This window comes from Bufo bufo, chromosome 3 (genome assembly GCF_905171765.1).
Source record: "Bufo bufo chromosome 3, aBufBuf1.1, whole genome shotgun sequence".
NCBI classification, from domain to species: Eukaryota; Metazoa; Chordata; class Amphibia; order Anura; family Bufonidae; genus Bufo; species Bufo bufo.
Genome location: NC_053391.1, coordinates 544939852 through 544966339, shown reverse-complemented (window position 1 = coordinate 544966339; position 26488 = coordinate 544939852). Strand labels below are relative to the sequence as shown.

At 43.1% G+C, this 26488-nt stretch overlaps 1 protein-coding gene across 2 annotated transcripts in view; it reads left to right on the top strand.

Annotated features, from left to right (window-relative positions):
* EPSTI1 (epithelial stromal interaction 1) overlaps positions 1 to 26488 on the top strand; it is a 198141-nt gene that overhangs the window by 135247 nt on the left and 36406 nt on the right. Inside the window, exons 11-13 of one of the 2 annotated variants that reach the window (XM_040425421.1) lie at positions 3564 to 3620; positions 9784 to 9867; positions 23426 to 23509. In XM_040425421.1, coding sequence (XP_040281355.1) covers positions 3564 to 3620; positions 9784 to 9867; positions 23426 to 23509 — 225 coding nt within the window. The remainder of the gene's footprint in view (positions 1 to 3563; positions 3621 to 9783; positions 9868 to 23425; positions 23510 to 26488) is intronic. The other variant, XM_040425422.1, reaches the window with a different exon arrangement.

Sequence of the window (26488 nt, the reverse complement as noted above, 5' to 3'; positions counted from 1 at the left end):
CCGGCCCCCCACCCTAAGTGAATGAGTATGGGGTACATCGTACCCCTACCCATTCACCTGCAAGAAAAGTGGTAAAAACACAAATAAACCACACAGTGTATTAAAATATTTTATTTTTCTGCTCCGGAGGCCGCCCCCTGTCTTCTTTATTAGCTCTTTTACCAGGGGGGGCTCTTCTTCTTCCGATATCCCGACGGGTCTTCTCCGCTATCCGGGGGGGGTCTTCTCAACTCTCCGGGGTTCTCCTTCTGTCTTCTCCTTCTGTCTTGTTGTCTCCTTCTGTCTTCTGTCTCCGGGGGGGGCTCTTCTTCTTCCGATATCCCGACGGGTCTTCTCCGCTATCCGGGGGGGTCTTCTCAACTCTCCGGGGTTCTCCTTCTGTCTTCTCCTTCTGTCTTGTTGTCTCCTTCTGTCTTCTGTCTCTGGGGGGGGCTCTTCTTCTTCCGATATCCCGACGGGTCTTCTCCGCTATCCGGGGGGGTCTTCTCAACTCTTCGGGGTTCTCCTTCTGTCTTCTCCTTCTGTTCTTCTTCTGTCTTCTCCTTCCTTCTTGTTGTCTCGGCGCACCCCGGTTCTTCGTCTCGCGAGACTCGGCGCACCCCGATTCTTCTCTCTGTTGTTGACTCGGCGCACCCCGGTTCTCGCGAGACGAAGAATCGGGGTGCGCCGAGTCTCGCGAGACGAAGAACCGGGGTGCGCCGAGTCAACAACAGAGAGAAGAATCGGGGTGCGCCGAGTCTCGCGAGACGAAGAACCGGGGTGCGCCGAGACAACAAGAAGGAAGGAGAAGAAAGAAGAAGAACAGAAGGAGAAGACAGAAGGAGAACCCCGAAGAGTTGAGAAGACCCCCCCGGATAGCGGAGAAGACCCGTCGGGATATCGGAAGAAGAAGAGCCCCCCCCGGAGACAGAAGACAGAAGGAGACAACAAGACAGAAGGAGAAGACAGAAGGAGAACCCCGGAGAGTTGAGAAGACCCCCCCCGGATAGCGGAGAAGACCCGTCGGGATATCGGAAGAAGAAGAGCCCCCCCTGGTAAAAGAGCTAATAAAGAAGACAGGGGGCGGCCTCCGGAGCAGAAAAATAAAATATTTTAATACACTGTGTGGTTTATTTGTGTTTTTACCACTTTTCTTGCAGGTGAATGGGTAGGGGTACGATGTACCCCATACTCATTCACTTAGGGTGGGGGGCCGGTATCTGGGGGCCCCCCTTATTAAAGGGGGCTCCCAGATTCCGTTAAGCCTCCCGCCCGCATACCCCGACAACCAACGGCCAGGGTTGTCGGGAAGGGGCCCTGTCCTCATCAACATGGGGACAGGGTGCTCTGAGGTGGGGGGGCCGCAGTGCGCCCCCTGCCCCAGAGCACCCAACCCCCCATGTTGAGGGCATGCAGCCTGGTACGGCTCAGGAGGGGGGGGGGGCGCTCGCTCGTCCCCACTCCCTTCCTGGCTGGCCGGGTAGCGTGCTTTGGATACGGGGCTGGTATGGATTGTAGGGGGACCCCCTACGCCGTTTTTTTCGGCGTAGGGGGGGCTCTCCTTACAACCCATAACAGACCTAAGGGCCCGGTATGCTCCTGAGGGCGGGACCCAGGCCGGATTTTTATTTAAAATCCGGCGGGGACTTCCCCCTCAGGATTCATAACAAACGCCGCACACGTGTAGAATTGGCGGGAATCCAAGTCGGATCTCCCGCCTCTTCTATGACGCGCTTGCTCTCCATCGCGGCAAGCCAGCTCGGCGCTGGCTCCCGCGATGGGGCTCGTATGTGCTCAATCTCGCCGAGAAATACGGCGAGATTGACACAAAATCGGGTTCACCTACTGTAGCTGCTTTTTTCTTGCCATAATACAAATTCTAACAGTCTATTCAGTAGGACTATCAGCTGTGTATCCACCTGACTTCTCCTCAACGCAACTGATGGTCCCAACCCCATTTATAAGGCAAGAAATACCACTTATTAAACCTGACAGGGCACACCTGTGAAGTGAAAACCATTTCAGGGGACTACCTCTTGAAGCTCATCAAGAGAATGCCAAGAGTGTGCAAAGCAGTAATCAAAGCAAAAGGTGGCTACTTTGAAGAACCTAGAATATGACATATTTTCAGTTGTTTCACACTTGTTTGTTATGTATATAATTCCACATGTGTTAATTCATAGTTTTGATGCCTTCAGTGTGAATCTACAATTTTCATAGTCATGAAAATAAAGAAAACTCTTTGAATGAGAAGGTGTGTCCAAACTTTTGGTCTGTACTGTATGGCGGATATCAGAAGGAACACATAACAAAAATTTATGCTGACAAACAGAAAAAAGGTAACATCATTTTTACCGTCCAGTGAAGTGAACGCTGTAAATATGAAGCCCATAAACCAATGGCAGAATTGTGTGTGTGGGGGGGGGGGTTATACTCCACCAAATGAATAAAGTATTTTTTTTCCAACTTCCCAATACATTGTATGGAATATTAAATAGTTCCTTTAGTATGCTAAAAACAAAAGCATGCTAAAAACAAGCCGTTATACAGCTATGTGAAGCAGGCTCATTCACACGAACGTGTGTGTTGCCCGTCGCCGTATTGTGGACCACATTTGCGGATCCACAATACACAGGCACCGTTCCGTGTGCATTCCGCATCACGGATACGGACCCATTCACTTCAATGGGTCCGCAAATCCAGAGATGTGGAACGGAAGCACGGAACAAAACACTATGGATGCACTACGGAGTGCTTCCTGGGGTTCCGTTCTGTGCCTCCGCACTGCAAAAAGATAGAACTTGCTCTATCTTTTTGCGGAACGGACAGATCACAGACCCATTCAAGTGAATGGGTCTGCGATCCGCATGCGGCTGGCCCACAGTCGGTGCATGTGCATTGCGGACCGCAATTTGCAGTCCACAGCATGGGCTGCACACGGTCATGTGAACAAGCACTTAGGGCTCATGCACACGAACGTATTTTCTTACCGTGTCCGTTCTGGTTTTTTTTGCGGAACGTATGCGGAACCATTCATTTCAATGGGTCCGCAAAAAAAATTGAAGTTACTCCGTATGCATTCCGTTTCCGTATGTCCGTATTTCCATTCTGCAAAAAAATAGAACATGTCCTATTATTGCCCGCATCACGGACAAGGATAGTACTGTTCTATTAGGGGCCAGCTGTTCTGTTCCGCAAAATACGTAATGCACATGGATGTCATCCGTATTTTTTGCGGATCGCAAAATACATACAGTCGTGTGCATGAGCCCTTAAACAGAGTTTCTCCAACAACTGCAGCTCTTTTTACGTGGGTGTAGCCACCACTCCACAGATTGAGTGCTCAGGTTCACTCCTCATCAGTACATGGAAACTAATGGGTGGGGCCTAGAAAAAAAATATCAAATATGTAGAGTGGTTGCTAGACCAAAGTAAAGAAAGCTGCAGATGTTGGAAGAGGTGACAGATCTCCTTTAACCTGTAAAACTATATTCACAATTATTCATTAATACAATTACATTTGCACTGATATAGCATGAGCTCTTGGTTTTTCAGTAATTCATAATTCCTTTACAAATCTACAGCACAAAATTGAGGAACAAAATAGATTACAGGAAATTAAAATGCCTCAACACAAGCAGGTAAGACTAGAATTAATGTATCAGTGATGGCCAGTTCGCAGTGTTCGCCAGCGAAAACATGCGTGCTGCCATCTTGACTCACAAGTCCGGCGATGCACAGGTAAGCCCTTACCTGTGCCTGTGCCGCAAGCCAGTCTGAAATCAAATGCGGTCACCGGGAGCAGGCAGTTCCGAGAATAGCCGCCAGCGGCCTTCATCGGGTTGTTCTCGGAACTGCCTGCTCCCTGTGACCGCATTTGTTTCAGACCGGCTCCCGCCACAGGCACAGGTAAGGGCTTACCTGTGCATCGCCGGACTTGTGAGTCAAGATGGCAGCCCGCATGTGTTCGCAAGTGATGAGCGGCAGGGGCAATATTCGAATTCGCAATATTTCGCGAATATTTGGGCGAATATTCGCCATATATTCGAGAATTCGCGAATTCATGATCTCCAGGCATTATTTTCTTGATTGCGAAAATTGGCATAAAATTCTAATATTCGCGATTACGAATATATTTTGCGATATTCTAAATATTCGTGAATTCTCGAAGTGCCGATATTTGCGATTAAAATTCGCAATTCAAATATTCGTGATCAACACTAGTGTTCGCTGGAAACACTGCGAACTGGCCATCACTGTTTGTGATATGTATTATATACTTTAAATCTAAGTCCAATGCAATTCAGGTTACATAAGTAAGAAATGAATAAGTCCATGTAGTTGAGATCTATCTATCCATGTGGTTTTTGATCTGCAGCATCTTACAAAGCAAGAGGAGCTGAGCAGATTGTGTATACACAGTCATAGAGGGAAGTCAATCATTGATAGGAACGTCTCTTGACTTCAAAGCCCAGAATGAACAGGAATTTAAATGAATGAAATACACTGCCTGTCCAAAAAAAAAAGTCGCCACCAAAAAAAAAGCCTTTAGCTTTGATTATGGCACGCATTCGCTGTGGCATTGTTTCGATAAGCTTCTGCAATGTCACAAGATTTATTTCCATGCAGTGTTGCATTCATTTTTTACCAAGATCTTGCATTGATGATGGTAGAGTCTTACTGCTGCGCAAAGCCTTCTCTAGCACATCTCAAAGATTCTCAAAGGGAGTTAAGGTCTGGACTCTGTGGTGGCCAATCCATGTGTGAAAATTATGTCTCATGCTCCCTGAACCTCTCTTACACAATTTGAGCCCGATGAATCCTGGCATTGTCATCTTGGAATATGCCCATGCCATCAGGGAAAAAAAAATCCATTGATGGAATAACCTAGTCATTCAGTATGTTCAGGTAGTCAGCTGACCTCATTCTTGGAGCACATACTGTTGCTGAACCTAGACCTGACCAACTGCAGCAACCCCAGATCATAGCACTGCCCCCACAGGCTTGTACAGTAGGCACTAGGCATGATGGGTGCATCACTTTATCTGCCTCTCTTCTTACCCTGATGCGCCCATCACTCTGGAACAGTGTAAATCTGGACTCATCAGACCACATGACCTTCTTCCATTGCTCAAGAGTCCAATCTTTATGCTCTCTAGCAAATTGAAGCCTTTTTTTCTGGTTTGCCTCACTGATTGGTGGTTTTCTTACGGCTACACAGATGTTCAGTCCCAATCCCTTGAGTTCCCTTTGCATTGTGCGTGTGGAAATGGTCTTACTTTCACTATTAAACATAGCCCTCAGTTCTACTAGACAGTTCTTAACCCAATTTTAGTAGTTTCTGCAATCTCCTTAGATGTTTTCTCTGCTTGATGCATGCCAATGATTTGACCCTTCTCAAACAGACTAACATCTTTTCCACGACCACAAGATGTGTCTTTCGACATGGTTGTTTAAGAAATGAGAAGCAACTCATTGCACCAGTTGGGGTTAAATAACTTATTGCCAGCTCAAATATAATCGCCCATGCAGTAATTATCCAATAGGAGGCTCATAACTTTTTGCTTAGTTAAATCCAGTTGGCGACTTTTGGGACAGGCAGTGTACAAATTATACTGACTGAATCTTTTAAAAAAAAACACTATACATCAATCAGTACAGCTCCTCCTGATCTATAACATGCTGCCTGTAAATTACTTTGCATTTTCATGGTGAAAGGTTCCCTTTAAAAACAAATGTATCTGTAAATGGCGTGTTATTTAAATGATGTTTTATTGTAAACATATTGGGGGAGATTTATCAAAACTGGTGTAATGTCGCTAAATTTCATCTCATCATCAGGTAGTAATAAAATAAATTAGTCATCATAGTTGTAGATAGGTGTCTGACTATGTGTATTTCAATAAGCAGTATCAAGCCTATTAAATACTGAGAGCAATTTGAAGCTAATCAGATTCACCCTGCTGCACTGTCTATACAAACAGTGCAGTAGGTATGTGTATATGATACTGTGCAAATGTTTTAGGCAGATGTGGAAAACATGCTGCAATGTAAGAATGCTTTTGAAAAAAAAATAGAAGTGTTAATAGTTTATTTTTATCAATTAACAAAATGCAAAGTGAATGCATAAAATAGATATAGAAATCAAATCAATATTTGGTATGACCGCCCTTTGCCTTCAAAACAGCATAAATTCTTCTAGGTGCACCTGCACACAGTTTGTCCTGAATGTCTTGGAAAACAAACCACATATCTTCCATGTAGGCTTGCTGAAATCATTCCGACTCTTTTTTTTAATCCCAGACAAACTGCATGATGTTGAGATCAGGGCTCTGTGGGGGCCATATCATCACTTCCAGGACTCCTTGTTCTTCTTTACATTGAAAATACTTCTAAGTGACATTAGCTGTAAGTTTGAAGTTGTTTTCCTGCTGCAGAATACATTTGGATCAAATGAAACACCTCCATGATGGTACTGCATGATGGATAATATCTGCCTGAATTTCTTTGTATTGAGGACACCATTAATCCATTCCTGACCAAATCCCCAAATCTATTTGCAAAATGCAGCCCCAGACTTGCAATGAACCTCCACCATGCATCACTGTTGCCTGCAGACACTCATTATTGTATTGCTCTCCAGCCCTTCTGTAAACAAACTGCCTTCTGTTATGGCCAAATATTCAAAATTTTGTCACCCCAGTCTCTATGTTTTAGTGCATAGTTATGCCGCTTGACCTTGTTTCCACCTTAAAGGTATAGCTCTTTGCCTGCAATTTTTCTATGAAGACCACTAAATCAGCTCAAAGTTTTCAGGCAAATGGAGTTGTTGATTTATGGTGTCCTTAGTGCAGAAAAATACAGGCAGATACTTATCCATCCTACAATGCCATCAAGGAGATGCCTAGCTCCAGATTTATTCTGCAGCAGGAGAATGACCCTAAACTTACAAGCAATGCCATTAAGAACTATCTTCAGTGTAAAGAAGAGCAAGGAGTCCTGGAAGTGATGATATGGCTCTCACAAAGCCCTGATCTAAACATTATTGAGTCTGTCTTGGATTACATGAAGAGACAAAATAATTTGAGCAAGCCAACATCCACAGAAGACCTGTGGTTAGTTCTCCCAAGATGTTTGGAGCAACCTCCTTGCTGAGTTCCTTCAAAAACTGTGTGCAAGTGTATTTTGAAGAATTGATACTGCTTTAGAGGCAAAGGGTGGTCACATCCAATACTGATTTGGTTTACATTCCTCTTTTGTTCATTAAGTGTTCTTGCATGGCAAGACCACTTACTGTTATCTCACATATATATTCTTTTTATTATAGCCAAATTTACCACCCTAACTCCTCCCCCAGTTTTTACACTACATAGACAGTAATATACCGAAACGTGCGGATTGTTCCAGATTGGTGTGCTATTACTTTGTGGAACGTTTTGCCGAATTGTGCACAAAATATTGGCGTTTTTGTGTCAAAATTGGTCCCATAGGAATGAATGGCGGAATGTTCAAAACTAGAGTGGGAGCTGAAAAATCAGAACATGATTTCTAAACTGCCACCACTCCCTCATTTTCAAGCCCACCTACACAAGTCGTATAACAAAACGTTCAGATATCCCTGCTGCCATAGTCCTGATAGTTTTCACAATATGACCATTTGTTTGCAAATTACGCTGCCCATTGACATTTATTGAAACTCCACTCTAGCCACCTCAAATTTGAAGGGCAATCTCTAAACTGAGACTGTGCCTTCATTTTTAATATTTCAGAGACATACTGTGCAGTGTGCATCAATATGTAGGTCTGGGTCTTGTGATTTTCACAATAAAAAGCTCTTCGCTGTAGGACTTATAATTTTTAAACTACAACAGTTTGAAAATGGCAACCGCCAGTGAAGTGAGCAAGTTGGAGCAGTTTGATTTTTTAACCGCTCTTCTCTGCCCTTGCTGTAGAGTAAGTTGCCATAGGAACTAAGGTGTGCGAGCAGCCAGCAGAGTGACAAAAGCTAGAGTGTGAGCTGAACCTACACATATCGGCTGCTAATGTTTTTTTTTATAAATGTATGTTATGCTATATAAATAAATAAATAAATGCATTTCTCACTCTATCAAGCTTGCCATTTGCACTTTTTAAATTTGTTCAATCAATTGGTTAGTGTAATGTTTACTATCTTTACTCACTCCAAACACTCCACACAGTTACTCTGCCCACTCCATAAAGTTACTCTGCCCAGTCCAACCTTTCTACAGTTACTCCAGCCACTCCAAACACACAACAGTTACTCTGCCCACTCCAGTTGTAGACTACTGGTGGAGGCAAGAACACTTCACACAATTTCCCCATAAATTGTAGCTTTTCTAGTTCATGTTGCATTTTTTTCATTGATAAAAATAATCTATTAACACTATTTTAAAGCATTCTTAAGCCTGATTGAGCAAGCGATTGTCGGGAGGGAAGCGTTACCTCGCTTGCTAGCTAACGGAGGAGACCACTGCTATTACATGCAGTGATCTCCTCCACAGCATGGGGAAGAGCTATCGCTATGCCATCGCTCTGCCCCTACTGTCTAGTGGCTTGCTGGCGGTAGATCACTATTAGACAGCACAATCTACTGCCGACAAGCTCTGGTTTTTAAGCATGCTTAAAAATCAGAATTGCCTGATTAACAAGCATTTGCTCGTTCATCTGGCAATCGGCAACAGTATTACACTGCAAGATGATCGCTAATGAGCGATTATTGGCCGGAAAAAAAACCACTGAATGAATTTTATGAATAGTTACATTCATAACATGCTGAAAACAATTACTCATTTTTTATTTCTAAGTATAAATGGAATACTGAGAACCAAGAGTGTGTCTAAAGGGGGTTCAGAGGCTGAAGCCGTACCAAAACCAAAACCATAGCTCCAACCCTTGTACAATGCAACTTAACGCACAAACTCATTGCCTCCTCCCTGACTGAGCTGCCCTCTGCATTCCTACCTCCCTCTTCTGTCAGTGTTGACAGAGCTACTGCTTGGATCAAGTTACAGCAGCTAGTAAGAAGCTTTAGCTGTTATAACTTCTGTTGTAACTTTCTGTAGTACAGACAGAAGATTGAGGGTGAAGACAAACCTAAGCCCTCTACACAGTTTTACCTGACTGTCCTTGGGGCAAGTGCTCTGGTCCCCCCCACCACCTCTCGCTTTGCCACTGCCAAAACTCTTGTGACTGATGGTCCCAAATGACACATGATGGTTGGGGGTTTCTGGTACGGCTTTTAGCCCATAGAGGTCAGTGGGTTGAACGTAAAAACATATTTTCCATATTTGATTTAGATCACATGTGCATAGTTACGTATACAGCATTTACTATCCATACTTCAACAACAATACTAAACCAGCAATAAAAATGCATGAAAACTGACAGCATATAGCAAAATGCGGAACACAAACGTATATAATACAGAACCTAAAAGAATAAATTTTAGAAAAAAAAGACCTGTATTGTGCATCCTTATTTGATCCGTGTTTTTATATCCTGTTATGAAGTAGCCCTTAGGGTATATTCACATGTCACCATCATATTGTGTTTTTTTGCAATGATTTTCTGAAATTATGGGAAAAATTCAAACGCTAATGATGACTGAATATACTCTGAGGTCAAATGATGGCAAACGCAGCAATGCAGTGGTTTTCCATGTGAATACCAGAGTTGAATATAAGTACTAGGGTTGCCTACTATCTGTAAATTCATTCGTGATTTATTTCTATGATTTTTGAAAAAGAAGAAATAAATTGTGTAATTTTAACTAAACTCTTTCAGTATACACAAGATCCAGAAAAGAATCTCAGGAACATGGAGAAAAAAAACAACAACTTATCTTTCACGGAAAATATTAGTTATAAGGTAAAACGTTAATGATTCATAATAAAAGGCTTTGCCACATTTTTACACATTTTGGCAAATTATAGAGATTTAAAATAAAAAATATATTTTTTTAATTTTTATTGTTGTTCTTTCCCCATTCCAAAGGGTTACTATTTCACTTGTTTTAGCCAGTGAGTAATGCAAAACAGGATCTTCGGACATGCTTAGAAACTCCTTTTAAACCACCCTTCTTTAATGGAATATGTTACATGATTATTTTATCACATTAGTGTAACTCTTTGGCAGAAGTATTTGCACAAACTACTTTGGGTGATGTTAACTTATTTAAAGAAGCCTGAACGGGTAATAGATTCGCGGTTGTACATTATCCATGTGTCCACTATATACTTTTTACTTATACAGGGCAATAAAAAAAGGTGCAAAGGTAAGGGCCTGTAGTTAAAGTAAACTAATTCAGCTCTTAAAAAAATTAAAGCAGTGCTGTGATTGGTTACTAGAAAGCTGTGCTGTGGTTAGTTGTTATAAAAGCAGTGCTGTGATTGGTTGCTATGGGCAACAAAGTCAGTTTTTTTAAAAACTGTTTTCTGCCCCTGAGGTTAGTTTAAACCTGTACACAATGGGGTAGTTTGGGGGCATGGCTTGCTCATGGTGGAGTAGGACGTGTGGAACTGCAGCTCTCCCTTCGCTTCTGCCTTTACAGCTACCCAGCTACCTTCCCTGACCTGCACACCGACCAGATGGGTCGCAAAACAGCCAAGGGCACCCCTGACACTGGCCAACAGCCTGATAATGCCGGTATCCAGAAGTTCTTTGGATCCGAGACGCCTGCAACAGGGCCTCCAGCTTCCCCAAAGATGGCCGCCAGCGCGTCTTCCCTGGCCTCAGATCATAACCTGCGCTCTTTGACGCCTAAAAGAGACCCAGGGAGCCCCTCCTCGTGCTCCTCTACTGTAGGATGGCACCTTTGGGCCCAGCTTCAGGCTCTGCCCACAAAAGAGGACTTGGAGAAATCAGTTTTTTGACTGGAGCAGACATACCGAATGAAGATGTAGGTATTAAAAGGTGAAATACAGCACTTGGGCCACCGTGTAAAGTCCTCAGAAAAGACACAGGAGGCTATGCACACTCGTTTAGACAAACACCAGAAGGTACTGCAGGCCCATTCCTAGAATATTACTCAGCTACTGTCCCACCTGGACAATATAGACAACCGCAGGAATAATCTGCGGATAAGAGGGGTCGCTGAAACTGTCCAGGCGGGTGACCTAGAGGCCACGATCCAGACCCTATTTGGCTCCTTGCTGAATAGCACATTGCCACTCCCTATTGAACTGGACCGCATAAACAGGGCTTTGCGTCTAGACCTAAAGACACAGTATGCCTGGTGCAGTTTTTCAAAATAAAGGAGGACATTCTGAGGGCTGCTCATCAATCAGAGAAGTTGGAGGTTGGGGACGCACCTATCCAGCCTTTTCGCTTCGTCGAGGCTTTTAATTACCCCTTGCTTTGATAGTGGTGGCAGAAGGGTGTTTTTCCCCTTGTGCTACTGATTTGTCTGGTATTTGTATCTCAGTCTAGTGGCTCACATGTGCTTCAGTGAGCTGTTTGTTTGTTCCCCTTTGTCTGTTTCATCCTCCCTTATGTTTTTACCACCCCTTCCTACTTCCTGGTGCATGGTGCTAGTGCTTATGCTTTTTCCTACAGAAACATGACTTCTATCAAAATATGCTCATACAATGGGACTGGCTTAAATGAACCCACCAAGAGGAACAAAATCCTTTATAACCTCCATAAGCAGAGGATTACTATAGCCCTCCTGCAGGAAACGCACTTTAAATCAGGACACGTTCCCTATTGCAGGAACAGGTTTTTCTCAGTGTGGTCCCATAGTACGTTTGCTGATGCTAAGGCCAGAGGGGTCTCCATAGCCATTCATAAATCGGTCCCTTGCACCATACTGGACACCAAATCAGATGATTCAGGCCGGTACCTTTTTCTTAAACTGTCCCTTTCTTCTAGAACACTTGTGATAGCCAATGTCTACTTCCCTAATAAGGGGCAGATCTCGTTCACTTCCTCAGTGTTTGCTGATTTGGACGACTTTAAAGATGGCCTCCCGAACATCCTGGGAGGCGACCTCAACTTCCCTTTAGATACTGCATTAGACACCTCAACAGGTAGGTCCTCTATGTCTGCTGGGGTGATCCATAGATTCAGAAGACACCTACAGTCCTTGGGACCGGTGGACATATGGCGTATTCTTTCCCACCACAAAAGATTTCACCTTTTTCTCTACTACTCACAACTCCTATCCCCTACTTGACTACCTTTTTATTTCACATTCACTTCTCGACTTCTCCCCTGTGGCAGGTGTTGAACCAATTCTCTTCTCTGACCACTCCTTTACCTGGGTGTCCCTGAGGTTGGGGGAACCTACACGTCCCAGGGACTCATGGAAGCTTAATGATAACATTCTCAGAGATCCTGTCTGCGTGGCAGATGTTAGATCCGCTATCTCGATAGATACCTCTAGCCCCACAATTCAATAGGAAGCCCTAAAGTGTGTGGTATGGGGTAGACTCATATCGCACGCGGTCCGCGGAGATTGAAATACTTCTTTAAAAGCTATCCGTGCTGGAGAGGCGACTTAAAGTCTCCCTCTCTTCTGAGGCCTATCAGGAGCTGTGCGACACGAGGACTGCCCTAAGGAAACTGATAGATCAAACATATTTTGGAGCTAGAGACAAGTTCAAGACACTTTTTTATTAACATGGGAACAAGAGCGGCAGGTTGTTGGCGAGGATTTTCAAGCCCAGACAAGCTACGTCTTTCATCCCCACTCTTAATCGTAGGGAGGGAGGCCGCATTCACGCCACTAAGGACATTCTGCAGGAATTCCAATCCTACTACGAGATTCTTTATAACCTGAAAGGTAAATTTGCAGATATTTCCAAAGACCTTAAGACTCTATCTATGACTAATAAGGATACCCTGGAAAGAGAGATAACCTTACAAGAGGTCCAAGGGGTCATAAGGCAGTTAGAGGTTGGTAAATGTCCAGGCCCTGATGGATTCACACCCCGCTTTTACAAGATGTTCCTGGATAATGTCTCTAACCTTATTACTAGAATGTGCAACTCGCTCAAGGTTCTTCCTTCCCCCCTCAGGCGTTGACTACACACATATAAGTAATTTCTAAACCGGGCAAAGATCCCCTGATCTGTAGTAACTATCGACCAATATCATTGATCAACATAGACATGAAGATCTATGCTAAAATTCTGGCCAATAGGCTGAAGATCTGTATGCCTTCTTTAATACATAGTGACCAGGTGGGCTTTGTCCCGGGATTGGAAACGAGAGACAATACAATACGCTTTTTGGCCCTCATTGCGCAGGTCTATAAGACCGCTTCCCCCCTTTGTCTTCTCTCGATCGATGCTGAAAAAGCCTTTGACCAAGTGGACTGGCACTTTTTGAGGGAGGCCCTGAGATCCTTTGGCTTGGGACCCTGCATGGTAACCCGCATTCTGGCTCTATACAACAACCCTAGAGCCCAGGTTCGTGTCAATGGCTCTTTGTCCTCCCCCTTTGCAATACATAATGGTACCAGGCAGGGGTGCCCACTCTCCCCACTGTTATACATCATGGTCATGGAGTTCCTGGCGAGGGCCCTAAGTGCCAATTAATCTATCAGAGGAGTCAAACTGAGGGAACTGGAGTCCAAGATAGCTATATACGCAGATTATCTACTCATCTATTGTTCTAACCCAGTTATTGATTTCCCCAATATTTTGAGGGAGTTCTCGACCTTCGGATACCTCAGCAACTTTAAAGTAAACCTCCACAAATCTGAGATACTTAACATATCTATACCTTCTGTTACTGTATTTATGTTGCAGTCTTCCTTCCCCTTTCAGTGGGCAAAGGGACATATCACTTACCTGGGCACGGCTATCCCGTCACGATTAGCTGATCTTTACTCAACCAACTTCTCCCCCATTAGCAAGGAGATTAAGAAACATCTCCAATCTTGGAATAAAATACCATTATCTTGGTTTGGGAGGATTCATACTCTAAAAAGAATATTCTTCCGTGAATATTATATTTCTTTAGAACTATTCCAATCCCCTTACCAACGAAATTCTTTAGGGCCTTCCGCTCAATGTTCCTGGATTTTGCATGGACAGGCACATCCCCTAGATTAGGTATACGTTTCTTAACCCGTGGTAAGCATAGGGGAGGGGTGGGTCTTCCTGACTTACAACTTTACCACAAAGCCGCAATATTTTCGTATGTCCTAGATTGGTTCCACTTTGGATCATCTAAAAGATGGACTCAGTTTGAAAGGCAGGAAGTGGGACTGCCAGCTCAGGACCTGCTCTGGATTAAAAAGTCGGACAGACCCCCACGTCCCCCTGCTGACAATGGGAATATTGCAAATCTGGGATAGATATGCGTTGTCTATGGGCCTAACTACCCACCCAGGACCCATGACCCCTGTCTTTAATAACCCAGACTTCCCCATTGGAGTGAAGCAATCAGCGATATTGGGTCTTATGAAAGAGGACAGTCCTTGGGTACACCACTTTCTCAAGGACTCAGCCTTGCGTCCACTTGACTCATTCCCTGGGGGGAGCAGTAGTGGGGCATGGTATCAATATGTCAGACTCAAAAGCTTTACTTCCTCTCTGGGCCCCTTTCCCCTTTTGAATCTATCTGCCTTCAATCCACTCCACCCATACATTAGGTGTCTCTGGTCTACGGGTTGGTCCAGGGGAACGGGGGAACCCCATCTTCCCTGCCGTATGTGGCAACATGGGAGAGAGAGTTGGGGAGATCTTTCTCCTCGGACCAATGGGAGAAGGCATTCATTTTGTCGCACAAGTCGTCCATTAGCTATAGACTCCAGGAGAAGAACTTCAAGATCATATCCAGATGTTACAGGACTCCTGCACTTCTACACTCATTCTACCCCTCATGTTTGGATCTGTCCTGGCACTGCGGCAGGAAGGTGGGTACTATGTCCCACATATGGTGGCAATGTGTTCGGGTGCCGCCCTTCTGGAGGTCCTTGAATGATTTATACTAGAGTTGGGACAAATCCATTTTTTTTTTTATCCGAATCCGAAAAGGTTCTCGAATATATCGAATCTTTCGAATCTCGAATCCTACGAATCTTGTGCATAAGAATTGTGTGAACGGTGTAAGAAACAAAGTGATCTGTGGATGAAACACTATTATGGGGGATCTGTGGATGACACTGTTATGGGGGATCTGTGGATGACACTGTTATGGGGGATCTGTAGAAGGTGCTGTTATGGGGGATCTGTGGATGGTATTGTTATGGACGGGATTTGTGGATGGTGCTTTTATGGGAGGGCGATCTGTGGATGGCGCTGTTATGGAGGGGATGTGTGGATGGCAATGTTATGGGGAGGGGGATCTGTGGATGACACTGTTATGGAGGGGATCTGTGGATGACCATGCTATGGGGGGATCTATGTATGACACTATATAGCATCTTATGAAATATGTTTCATCCACAGATCCCCAATAACAGCGCTATCCACAGATCCCCCCATAACAACACCATCCACAGATCCCCCATAACAGTGCTATCCACAGATCCCCCTCCCCATAACAGCCCCGGCCCGGCAGTAACTTTTACTTTAACTTTAAATCAGGTTCAGCGCATCTTTATTACCTTACAATGAAGCTCCAGTAACAGGCAGAGCAGGAGGCGGCGTAACGTCACTCACTCACGTGACGCCCTGCTCCGCCCACTTTATGAATGAAGCAGGCGGAGCAGGCGCGTCACGTGAGTAAGTGACATTACGCCGCCGCCCGCTCTGCCTGTTACTGGAGCTTCATTGTAAGGTAATAAAGATGCGCTGATTTAAAGTTAAACTAAACCGCCCACTCCCACCCGCTTAGCAAGGAATCGGGCGATTATTCGATAACGAATCCCATTATCGAACGTCGGGATTCGAGTCCACGAATCCCACGAATCCAACAAGATTCGAGGGATTCGTGGATTCAACAGATTCATCGTCCCACCTCTAATTTATACAGCCAGATGAGCGACAGCACCTTGCAATGGACCCTTGAGGAGGCTGTGCTATCTATTCTCCCGGTATACAGCTCTACCCTGAGAAGGGGCCTCCTGAGATTGTTTTTGCAAGCCGCTCATCTGGTCGTACCTAGATATTGGAAGTCTCCCGACACACCACCCCTTAGAGAGTGGCTAGATTCATTTGAGCTGATACGTAGAATGGAGGAACTCACAGCGGAGGATGAGGGAGTAAGTGAGAAATACCTTAAGACTTAAACCCCCTGGATTCCTGTGATGGTACCCATCACAGAACTCTCTGCTGAAGACCTAGCCGCCTACTTCACAGAGAAAATAGAGCACATATGGCATGAAATCAGCTCCCAGCCAATCAGTACTATTGAACACCATTTCCCCACTCATCTCCTTTAGCTCACCTTCCACATTTGACCCAGTCACAGAAGAATATTCTCCAGGCTCCTCTCTTCTTCTTGTCCTACCACCTGCACCTCTGACCCCATTCCCTCACACCTACTCTAGCCTCTCTCTCCGGCTGTTACCACTTACCTAAGAAAAATCTTCAACCTCTCCCTCTATTCTAGAATCTTCCCCTCCTCTTTCAAACACTACATCATTACTCCATTATTTAAAAAAAAAACTTCTCTTGACCCATCCTGCACAACTAACTACAGACCAGTCTCCAATCTTCCCATCATCTCTATACTCTTGGAGCATCTGGTCTACTCTCACCTTATCCGCTATCTCTCTGCTCGCTCTCTCCTTGATCCACTACAATCTGGCTTCTGCACCCTACACTCGACAGAAACTGCCCTCACCAAAGTGACAAATGACCTCCTGACAGCAAAAAGCAATAGTGACTACTCTCTGCTCATTCTCCTTGACCTCTCTGCAGCTTTTGACACTGTAGACCACCATCTCCTACTCACAGTGCTCCAATCCATCGGCCTAAAGGACACTGCCCTCTCCTGTTTTTTTTCCTATCTCTCTGGCCACTCTTTCAGTGTATCATTCACTGGCTCCACTTCTCCACCTCTCCCTTTCGCTGTTGGAGTTCCTCAGGGTTCAATCCTAGGCCCTCTCCTCTTCTCTCTGTACACAGCCCCAATTGGACAGACCATCAGCAGATTTGGTTTTCAGTACCATCTCTATGCTGATGACACACAACTATACACGTCATCTCCCGACATCACCCATGCTGTAGTACAGAACACCAGTGATTATCTGTCTGCCACCTCTAATATCATGTCCTCTCTCTATCTGAAATGAAATCTTTCAAAAACGGAACTTCTTGTGTTCTCTCCATCTACTAAACTACCTAAACCTAATATCTCCCTCTCAGTGTGTGGCACTACTATCAGGCCTAGCTAGCATGCCCGCTGCCTCGGGGTGACATTTGACACTGATCTATCCTTCACCTCCTAGATTCAGTCTCTCTCCAGCTCATGTCACCTGCACCTCAAAAACATCCTTAGAATCTGCCCCTTTCTCACTATGGAAACAACAAAAACTCACATTGTTACCCTGATCCATTCCCGCCTTGACTACTGTAACTCACTGTTAATAGGTCTCCCCCTCACCAGACTCTCCCCTCTCCAGTCTATTCTTAATGCAGCAGCCAGGGTCACCTATCTCAATAATAAATAGAATTAATCAAGTCCGTTAGTTTCGATGGAATGTGCAGCGAGTCTCCGGAGTGATGTGGGTACAATTCACAAAGAGCGTTAGTAGATTAATGAGACTGCGCATGTTTCAGTTCTCCCAAATACAGGTATAACCACTCCCACTGCGTCAAAGAAAGGCCAGGTCCCACAGACGTCCTCTACTTTAGAACATCCTGTGGAACATCAAATTGCGCCAAATAGTGAAGCACAGCTATTTAGATGTCAAGTAAAAATGCGCTGATATACTCACAAGCGCATGCAGGTTAAAGGCACATCAAGTGAAATCAAGTCTCCTTTAATCTTCAATGTCTGCTCCTGTGGTACTATAATTATTTACGTTACTGTTCTCCAAGACCTCATCTTGAGTACTTTTATTATATTCCACAGCAGAATGATTTCTTTTGAAAACTTTCTGTAAAGGTCATAATTTTCTCATTTTCTTTCTAAAATGTATCTCGAGAGCTCGATGTAGTTGATGCCAGGCGGCCGTGAGGTGCAGTATTCGTCACACATGGGTATTCAGACAAGAGATCACCTTCACTGGTTACTCAGGCCTGAGTTTTGAGGTTTTCTACTTACTACCCATGTGTGACGAATACCGCACCTCACGGCTGCCTGACGTCAACTACTGTACATCGAGCTTTTGAGAAAATTCTGACCTTTACAGAAAGTTTTCAAAAGAACTCATTCTGCTGTGGAATATACTAATGACAGTAACTTGATACACTTCAAAGTTGTTATCTATTGTTCTTTTTTCCTGTCCTTTTCAATAAAAGTATTTGAACAACACAATGGGGCAGGTTTAAGATGGCAACATCACAGCAAGAAAAAGCTTTTCAGGAGGGAACTGCGGTCGTTGAGCATCAGATAATTATGTACCTGGCCTACGGCCACCAAGAGGGCTTGAGTGGCCCCCTAGGCATCAGCCCACCGGGAAATTTCCCTGTAGGGTCTATGGCCAATCTGCCCCTGATCCACATAGAAACTTCATTTAATGTTGCGTGAAGCAATTTGAAACCGCTGGCTGTTTTCTGTATGTGATGGGAAAAGCCTGTGTGACACCTAAAGACTTCTGTGGAGACAGTGAAATTGATTAGAATCGTGTATGAGCATAGCCCTAGCAAGTGGACCTGGCTAACTGGTATGGAACTAACTCAGTGGGAAGGTCGGCAGACACAAAGTTAGACTATAGGGCTCAGAAAACCCACATGCCTTATCGAGGACATGTAGCCCCAAAGTAAGGTATTCTTTGCAATGAGCAGGCACAAAGGCTACTGTCCCTTCTTATTTGCTGAGGATACTGGGCATTAATACCTGGAAATGTTAAGGGAATGAGTTATGGCACAAATAGAGGAATATCTGCCAGGATGGTGCTCCTCCTCATTTCCAAATGGATGTTCGTTGATACCTGAATGAAACTCTACTGGACCGTTGGATCAGCAGGGCCATAATAAATAACTCACCAATGTTGAGCAGGCCTCCACGATCACCAGACCTAACAACCTACAACTTTTTTCTGTGAGGTTACATCAGGGACTCTGTGTTTCTGCCCCTCCCTCCCCTGGCCACATGATCTCAGCGACCTGAGATCACTTAAAACGTGGAGTCCATATCCGAGAATATGAGTCTGGACTACCGCTTAGACATCTGCCATGTCACCAGTGGAGTTCACATCAAACACTGGAAGTGTATAGATAAATCTTGGATAGACAGTGTGTTTTTTCATGTTAATAAATCTGTCTTATATTCTCTTTTATGAACACTGGGACTATAATTTTGCACCATTCTTTTTTTAATCACCCTGTGTCATACATTATGCTATGACACCCAATTCAGTATGTATAGTGCTCATATGAGAAAATTTCTTGAATTTGAAGTTTTCTTTCCTTTTTTGCCTGCTGACCTCCATTTACAACATTTAGAGGTTTAAAAGCTTTCCTGATGTTGAAGTATATTGATGGGATATTGATGTTCTCTGACAGAGGACAAATCTCAAACATTTGTTGTTTAAAGCATTCATTGATCAGTGAATATGATTTATCTATTTCTGAATGTATTTCTTTGCAACATTTGTTTGATCGTACTTAAGTGCATTTCTTCCTTCTTGAAAAATATACTCATACTATAAGCCTTTGAAGAAAATTGAAGAAACTGGTGTAATTCCCTGTAAATGTGTTTGGCACCCCTGCTGTGGACTTCTTCATGTTTCATTGTGTAACAACATGGAATGACATCAGATTTAGCTGTGTTTTTTTACACCAATAAAACATCATTACAACTATTAAACAGAATACATGTTTAAATGCGCAACTATTACTATATAAAAATTACAGCCTTGTACACTATGGCTCTGATTTATCAAAACTGGTGTAAAGGGAAACTGGCTCAGTTTCCCATAGAAACCAATCAGATTCCATCATTTTCTCAACGAGTTCTGAAAAATTAAAGGTGGAATCTGGTTGGTTGCTGTGGGCAACTAAGCCAGTTTTCCTCTATATCAGTTTTGATAAATCAGAGCATATATTTGTGTATGGGTCTCTATTATTTTACACAGAAGGACAACAGTTTTTTCTGTTCTTTACAAAAATATTTATGCTGTGTCCAGTTGTAGACACTTTCATGCTTTACTTTGCCAATATGCAGTTTTCTTGCATAGTGCAGCAGGTTTATTTTTTCATTTTGTTTATTTCTTTCTACGTTCACAAGCCAGGGACTGAGCAAAACATGATACCCCCACTATTATGCTTTTTCAATGTTAATGTTTATTCTTCCCCATGACTGGTACTCTCCCCCAATGCGTTCCCTGTTGAAGCACCTAAGTAAAAGTTACTGTAAAATCTTGTTGTCCCTTAGTAGCTTCCCTTAGGCTTGTCTTCTTGCAGTTTCTAAGCAATTTTCTGTAAATCTTAGCAAGCTTGTGATGCAGCCACTTACATGTAGACCTTTTAAATTAATATGGTTATACATTCAATTATATCTTGTGTAGTAAATTTAGTGAATTTGTAAATTTGTATAAATATTTGACGCTTTAGCATTTCTTTTACATGTGAATATTTACTTATAGTGTAACTATTAAACTGTTCTGTTTATTTTTTAACATTGTGTAGGGACAGGGATGTTAAACATTTTTGTAATGCACTTAATTAGGGAAATATGCTTTTCTTTCTACCAGAAAACAGAGTGTAAAGAGTCTTCTTACCAGGGACATTGCTAGAGTCTCAAAAGATCTGGGGCCCAAGCCCCAATGCATATGGCCCAATTCTCTTAGTCGACCGACCGCCCCAAACACTAGCTCGGAAGACATTTTATTGTATTTGCTATACAGCTATACAGCAGCACTTACCTTTCACATCCAGTGCCTCCAGGCGATCTTCTCTGTCATCATCTTCTCCATTCGGTCCAGATAACTTCTCTCAGCCATGCCTCGTCTCTGCAGAGTGTGACACACAGACATCTTGGCTTCCTCACTTTTCTGTACCCCCAAATACTATGCTGAAGAAAAATGAGTGCTCCCCATAGTAACGGTACTTCTTATAGTCCCACCAATAGAAATTCCCCTCTAGAATGCCCTCATTAGTAATACTGCCCCCTACAGTGCCCCAACAGTGATAGTGCTCCCCAAGAGTTCTCCCATTAGTAGAAGAGCCCTCCAGTATTAATAATGCCCTTACAGAGCCCCCAGAAGAAATAAGGCCCCCTATTGTTCCCCCAGTGGTAATAAAGATCTCTACAGACCCATCATTAGTAATCAGACTCCCCATAGTGCTATATTAGTAGTATATAAGTAGAAATAATGCAGATCTATAAGTCTCTCCTATAGAGCCTGCAGTAGTAATAAGAACGCTTAATGTCCCCTGGATTTAAAATGCCCCCACATTGCCCCCAGTATTTATATTGCCTCCTACTGTTATAATGGTTACCCTGAAGTGTCGGCAATATTCGTACTGCCCCCTACTGTTATAATGCTCGCCCTGAAGCGCCCCCAGTATTTTTAATGCCCCCTGCAGTACCCCCTGTAGTTATATTCCTCCGTTTACTGTCCTCAAATATTATATTTCCTCAGCCCCTCCAAAATACAGTCCCATGTAAATAACATCACATCATCTGTCCTGCACCCTCCAATATACAGTCCCACGTAAATAACATTACCCACTCCCCAGCCGCCTTCAACATACCGTCCCATGTTAGGAACATCACCCCCTCAATATTCAGTCCCATGTAAATAACATCACTCCCTCCCCCATACACCTTCTACATACAGTCCCATATAAATAAAATCACCCCCTCCCCATCCACCTCCAACATGCAGTCCCATGTAAATAACATTACCCCTCAACATTAAGTCCCATGTAATATCACTCCCTCCCACAGCCACCTTCAACATATACTCCCATGTAAATAACATCACCCCCTCAACTTTTAGTCCCATGTAAATAACATCACTCCACCCCACTGTCCTATGTAAATAACTTCCCTCCCTTCAGCCTTAACATACAGTCCCAGTTAAATAACTACAACTCCTAACATTGCTCTGCTTCTCGCACAGAGTCATTTACCCCCTCACTTACCTCTCCTCATGTAGCAGACCTCACCACAGCTTCTTCCCATGACTTCTTTTCACTGCTTAACCGTCCTCTCCTGCACTGGTCAGATGACAGTGACATCATTGCAGGTCCTTTTCAGCTACTGCATTCTGAACTGATCACATGGACTGTGATGTCATCACAGGTCCTTCAGATCTTGCAGGGCATTAGGTTCAATTGTATTGCCATCCTGAAGATGGCAATACAGTTGGATCCGTCTGGCAGGCAGTACATTCGGGGCCTGGGACAAAACATCAGGGGCCCAGGCCCCGAATGTTTTAACCTGACTATTGACATACAGCCTAACTATCACTGTCCCTGACTATTGACATGCAGCTTAACTATCACTGTCCCTGACTATTGACATGCAGCCTAACTATCACTGTCCATCTGCCTGACTTGTTACACACAGGCATCTTTAGTGCTCAGTAAAATGCTGAAGACTGAAGTCAGACTTTCCTTAGTCACTCTTAGTTACAGCTTTGATAGAAGACTCTTTAAACTGAAACGACAGTTACACTTTAACTTTCACGTTATATAGAGCAATGGGTCAGCAGCAACCTGACCATCTCCAAGCATGCATTTTGTCTCGGCTGTTCGCAGAACACCCATCAAACTGACTGGAGCATGAAGGGAGTTGGAGTGCCAGAGTTGCTGACCTCTTTTATAGATTGTTTTCCATTTGATCATTTTTCAGTACAAGTCAATAAAAGTCACTGCGATTTACCATAAACATCCACATATGGAGATCTTTAGCCAAGTAAAAAGATTCTGAGCAGCTGGAAGGAACATTCGTATGAACAAGGCAGCTCATGTGGCCTTATTGGCCCTCCCACTGCCCGACTGACTCTGATTGATGGCAAGTAAAAATGCATATATGCTGGACATAGAATAACATGAGCAAATAAAAAATAAGACATGTACAATGAAGATGTAAAGTGTCATCAAGGATGGAAATACACCATCTCTACACTAAAACATTTAATAAGCCCAGGATAGCTGATTCTGAAGTATAAAGCGGACAAAAATTTTTTCTTCAGTGGGCTTTATTGATTCTAGATGAATAATCCACTGTACCACTGTTGATGGTCTTGTCCCAGCATACTACAGGACTTTCAGGATTAATTAAGTATTTCATCACTTGTCAATGTTGCCTGATTATTAGTTACTTCTAGTAATCAATTCTGTTTCTCAGAATCTTGTTATTTTATAAAACACAAATTATCCATAACTACTATTCCTTATGTAATATATTACAGTCAAAGCATCAGACTTACAGACAACAGCAAAAGGAAGAAGAGGAAAGAAAACTGAAAGAGATGAAAGCAGAGCAGCTCAAAAAGGTGAGAGTGTGACATACTGTGATAACAGTAGTCCATCTTCAATGGAGGCAGACCGTGTGACTATTTTGGGGCCCAGGGGAGGGGGGCCCAACCTCCTTTCTCTTTTCTCTACAAATAAACACTGCACCCACCACTAGGGGGAACTCAACGCCAAAAGATTATTTCAGTGCCCATTCCAGTTAATGGTAACTGTATGAAGTCCTATGCACTGAACTCCCCTAGTGGTGGCTGCAAGAGGCAGCTTTACAATAGAAGGGAAGCAGATTTATTGATCTATTTTGCTAGTTGTCTGGTGTTATTACATTGACAAATATGTTGTTCAGATTGAGAGTCATATTTTTGCACTTATTCTGCTTTTTCTGACATAGAAGTCGGGTAAAGTGGGTGAAATGGAGGGCGACTTTTTTTTACATTTATTTTAAATAACATTTTTTCTGCTTAATAAAAAAAACACGTAAATTCGGCTGAAATCTGGGAAGTTGCACTTTGTCCTGTCTGGGAGTGATTGTTGCATCAAACTGGGAAACTAAGTGGGACACAGGGGCTCGTACTAAGTTTTGCTGTGGGGCATTATGAGATCTGTAATTTTGTAAGAAGGAAATCTGGCACTCAAATTGGTGAAGTCGTAGATTCCTTTATTTGGTCATGCGTTATAACAGGTACAGAGGTGCAGGGTGATTCATAACCAATGATGCCCTTGTCAGTCTACACGTTTCAAACGACAACGTTCTTATTCATGACTGAGGAGTATTTTGAAGTTGCCACTTTTATAGGAAAAGAAAGCCTCCCAGCCTCCTCCCCTAGCCGCTCCTTTGGGAGTGGATTAACAGGTGCGGGGGTGATTTCAAATCACTGTTTGTGGCAACAAACTGAAAACTCCTAGGTCTTGATTTTAACCCAATACATTACAAGTTTTACTTTCTATTTGGATAAAAAACAAAAAGAAAATTTATTGTCACAATAAAAATTCTAAAATAAAAAAAAATAAAACATGAAAAAATTGCAAATAAATGTAATAAAATTTTTTATATGGACTGGCCCGCAGAGCCGCAACCCTTCTATATGTATATCTCTATGTGTGTGGGCATCGTAAAATACTCTATATGCCCAGTGAAACTAATCAACACGATTAAATAAAGTTCATATGTGTGTTGGCTATCATGGTTAAATAACCGCTAGGTCTGCTTACCGGTCCATATACAAATGGGCATTATAAAACCAAGTATTGACAAAAAGCTTGGCATATAGAGACTCTATTTAAATTAACTGAAAGTCTATGCATACTGTCAAACCATATTATATGTAATACGGTCAGAAAGAACTTCATGATAACATAACTAGTACACATGCATTATTTCTTTTCTAACATTAAGTCCTGCTGGACTTCTAGTTTTCAGACGTAAGATCCAGTAAGCCTCTCTGCACACAATAGGTTTTTTCAAATCTCCTCCCCGAGCAGTTATTTGTATTTTTTCAATTCTTACAAAATTACTACAACAAGGCTTCATCCTTTTTTTTCCGTGCACCTTTCAAAGAGAAAGCGGGTGAGCTGGAATCCAATTACCTAAAGATTATGAGATCTGTGTATGCTCCTGTGTGATAAAAAAAATAATTCTACCTTACAGACATCCTTCCTAAGCTCAAATAACCCAATTAATTATTTTAGAAACCAAAATTTTGCTAAACACAGCATACTTCTATGTAGTAATCATCACAATAGTTAATATTCTTATTCATCTTTTCATTAATTAGCATGTAACTTTTAATTTCCTGCTTAAGAGAAGCCTAATGTCAGAGTTGATGTTATTATATAGACATTGTGGCTTGAATTATTATATAGGAAGTATGTCAGGTCTTATTAAAAGGGCATTAATATGGCCTTCTGTGGGTAGAAGTCAATACGTTTAAATGTATCTGTGGAGCCAAAGTTCATCTTGCCCAAAGTTGCGCGAAACTTTGGTGAATTACTACTGTATTCATATCTGCTTATTTAAAACAATTTAAAATAGCAATCCGAAGTGGACTTTGGTACTGGCTGGTACCTCGGCACCAAAGCCCACTTCAGCTTGTTATTTAAAATTGTTTTCACTACACATATATGAATATAGTAGTAATTCACAGAAGTCTTGCCTGACTTCAGGCGAGACCAACTTTCACTCCACTGAGCCAATACATTTTAATAATGCTGTATAGAAACAGCATTAAAATCAAGGTATTTTAATGAACCGACTTCGGATCTATGATCCGAACGTCGGTTTGCTCAAGCCCAAGTACTATTTTATAGGAACTGTTATGGGGGTAAAATAGGGCAGTGGTCCCCAACCTTTTTTGTGCCAGGGACCAGTTTCACACCAAACTATTATCTTGCGGACTGAGGGGTCCAAGATACAGTAATTAAGGAATCTGTATAGACCCCCCCTCAATGACTTACAAGTAATGTCTACTCTGATTGGAGTTGTTCACTTTTTTCTCAGTCTTGCACAGATTGCTCTGATGATGTCTCCTGACCACAACTTCTTTTTACATAATTGAACAAACAGCACACAGATATTTAGTATTAGTGCCTCCTTTTATGCCCATTTAGGCAACAGTAGATATAATGCCCACCATTAGTGCCCTGTGAACATATGACGCCCCCCTCTTTTTCAGACTGGAGGTCTGAACATTTTTCCACATCTCACCGTGTCCTCCAGAAGATGTGGCCAGAGTCACACTTTTCCCTTTATTCTGCCACACCCAAGCCAGCAGAGCTTGGTTTGTCGCAAAAATTTTCTTTCTACCCAGTAGATAACATCTAAGGGACTCCATTGCCTGTAACAGCAGCTGCGGTGCGCCGCTGTTCCCCCGATTACTGCTGCAGTCCGGGACACTCTGTTTGTATAAGTGATATTGCTTCTGAGGATTCCGCTCCACAGCTTCTATTCAGCCCTGGACACAGCCTGAGTTCGGCTGGTGTCATGTATCACTCCCCGGGCGGGC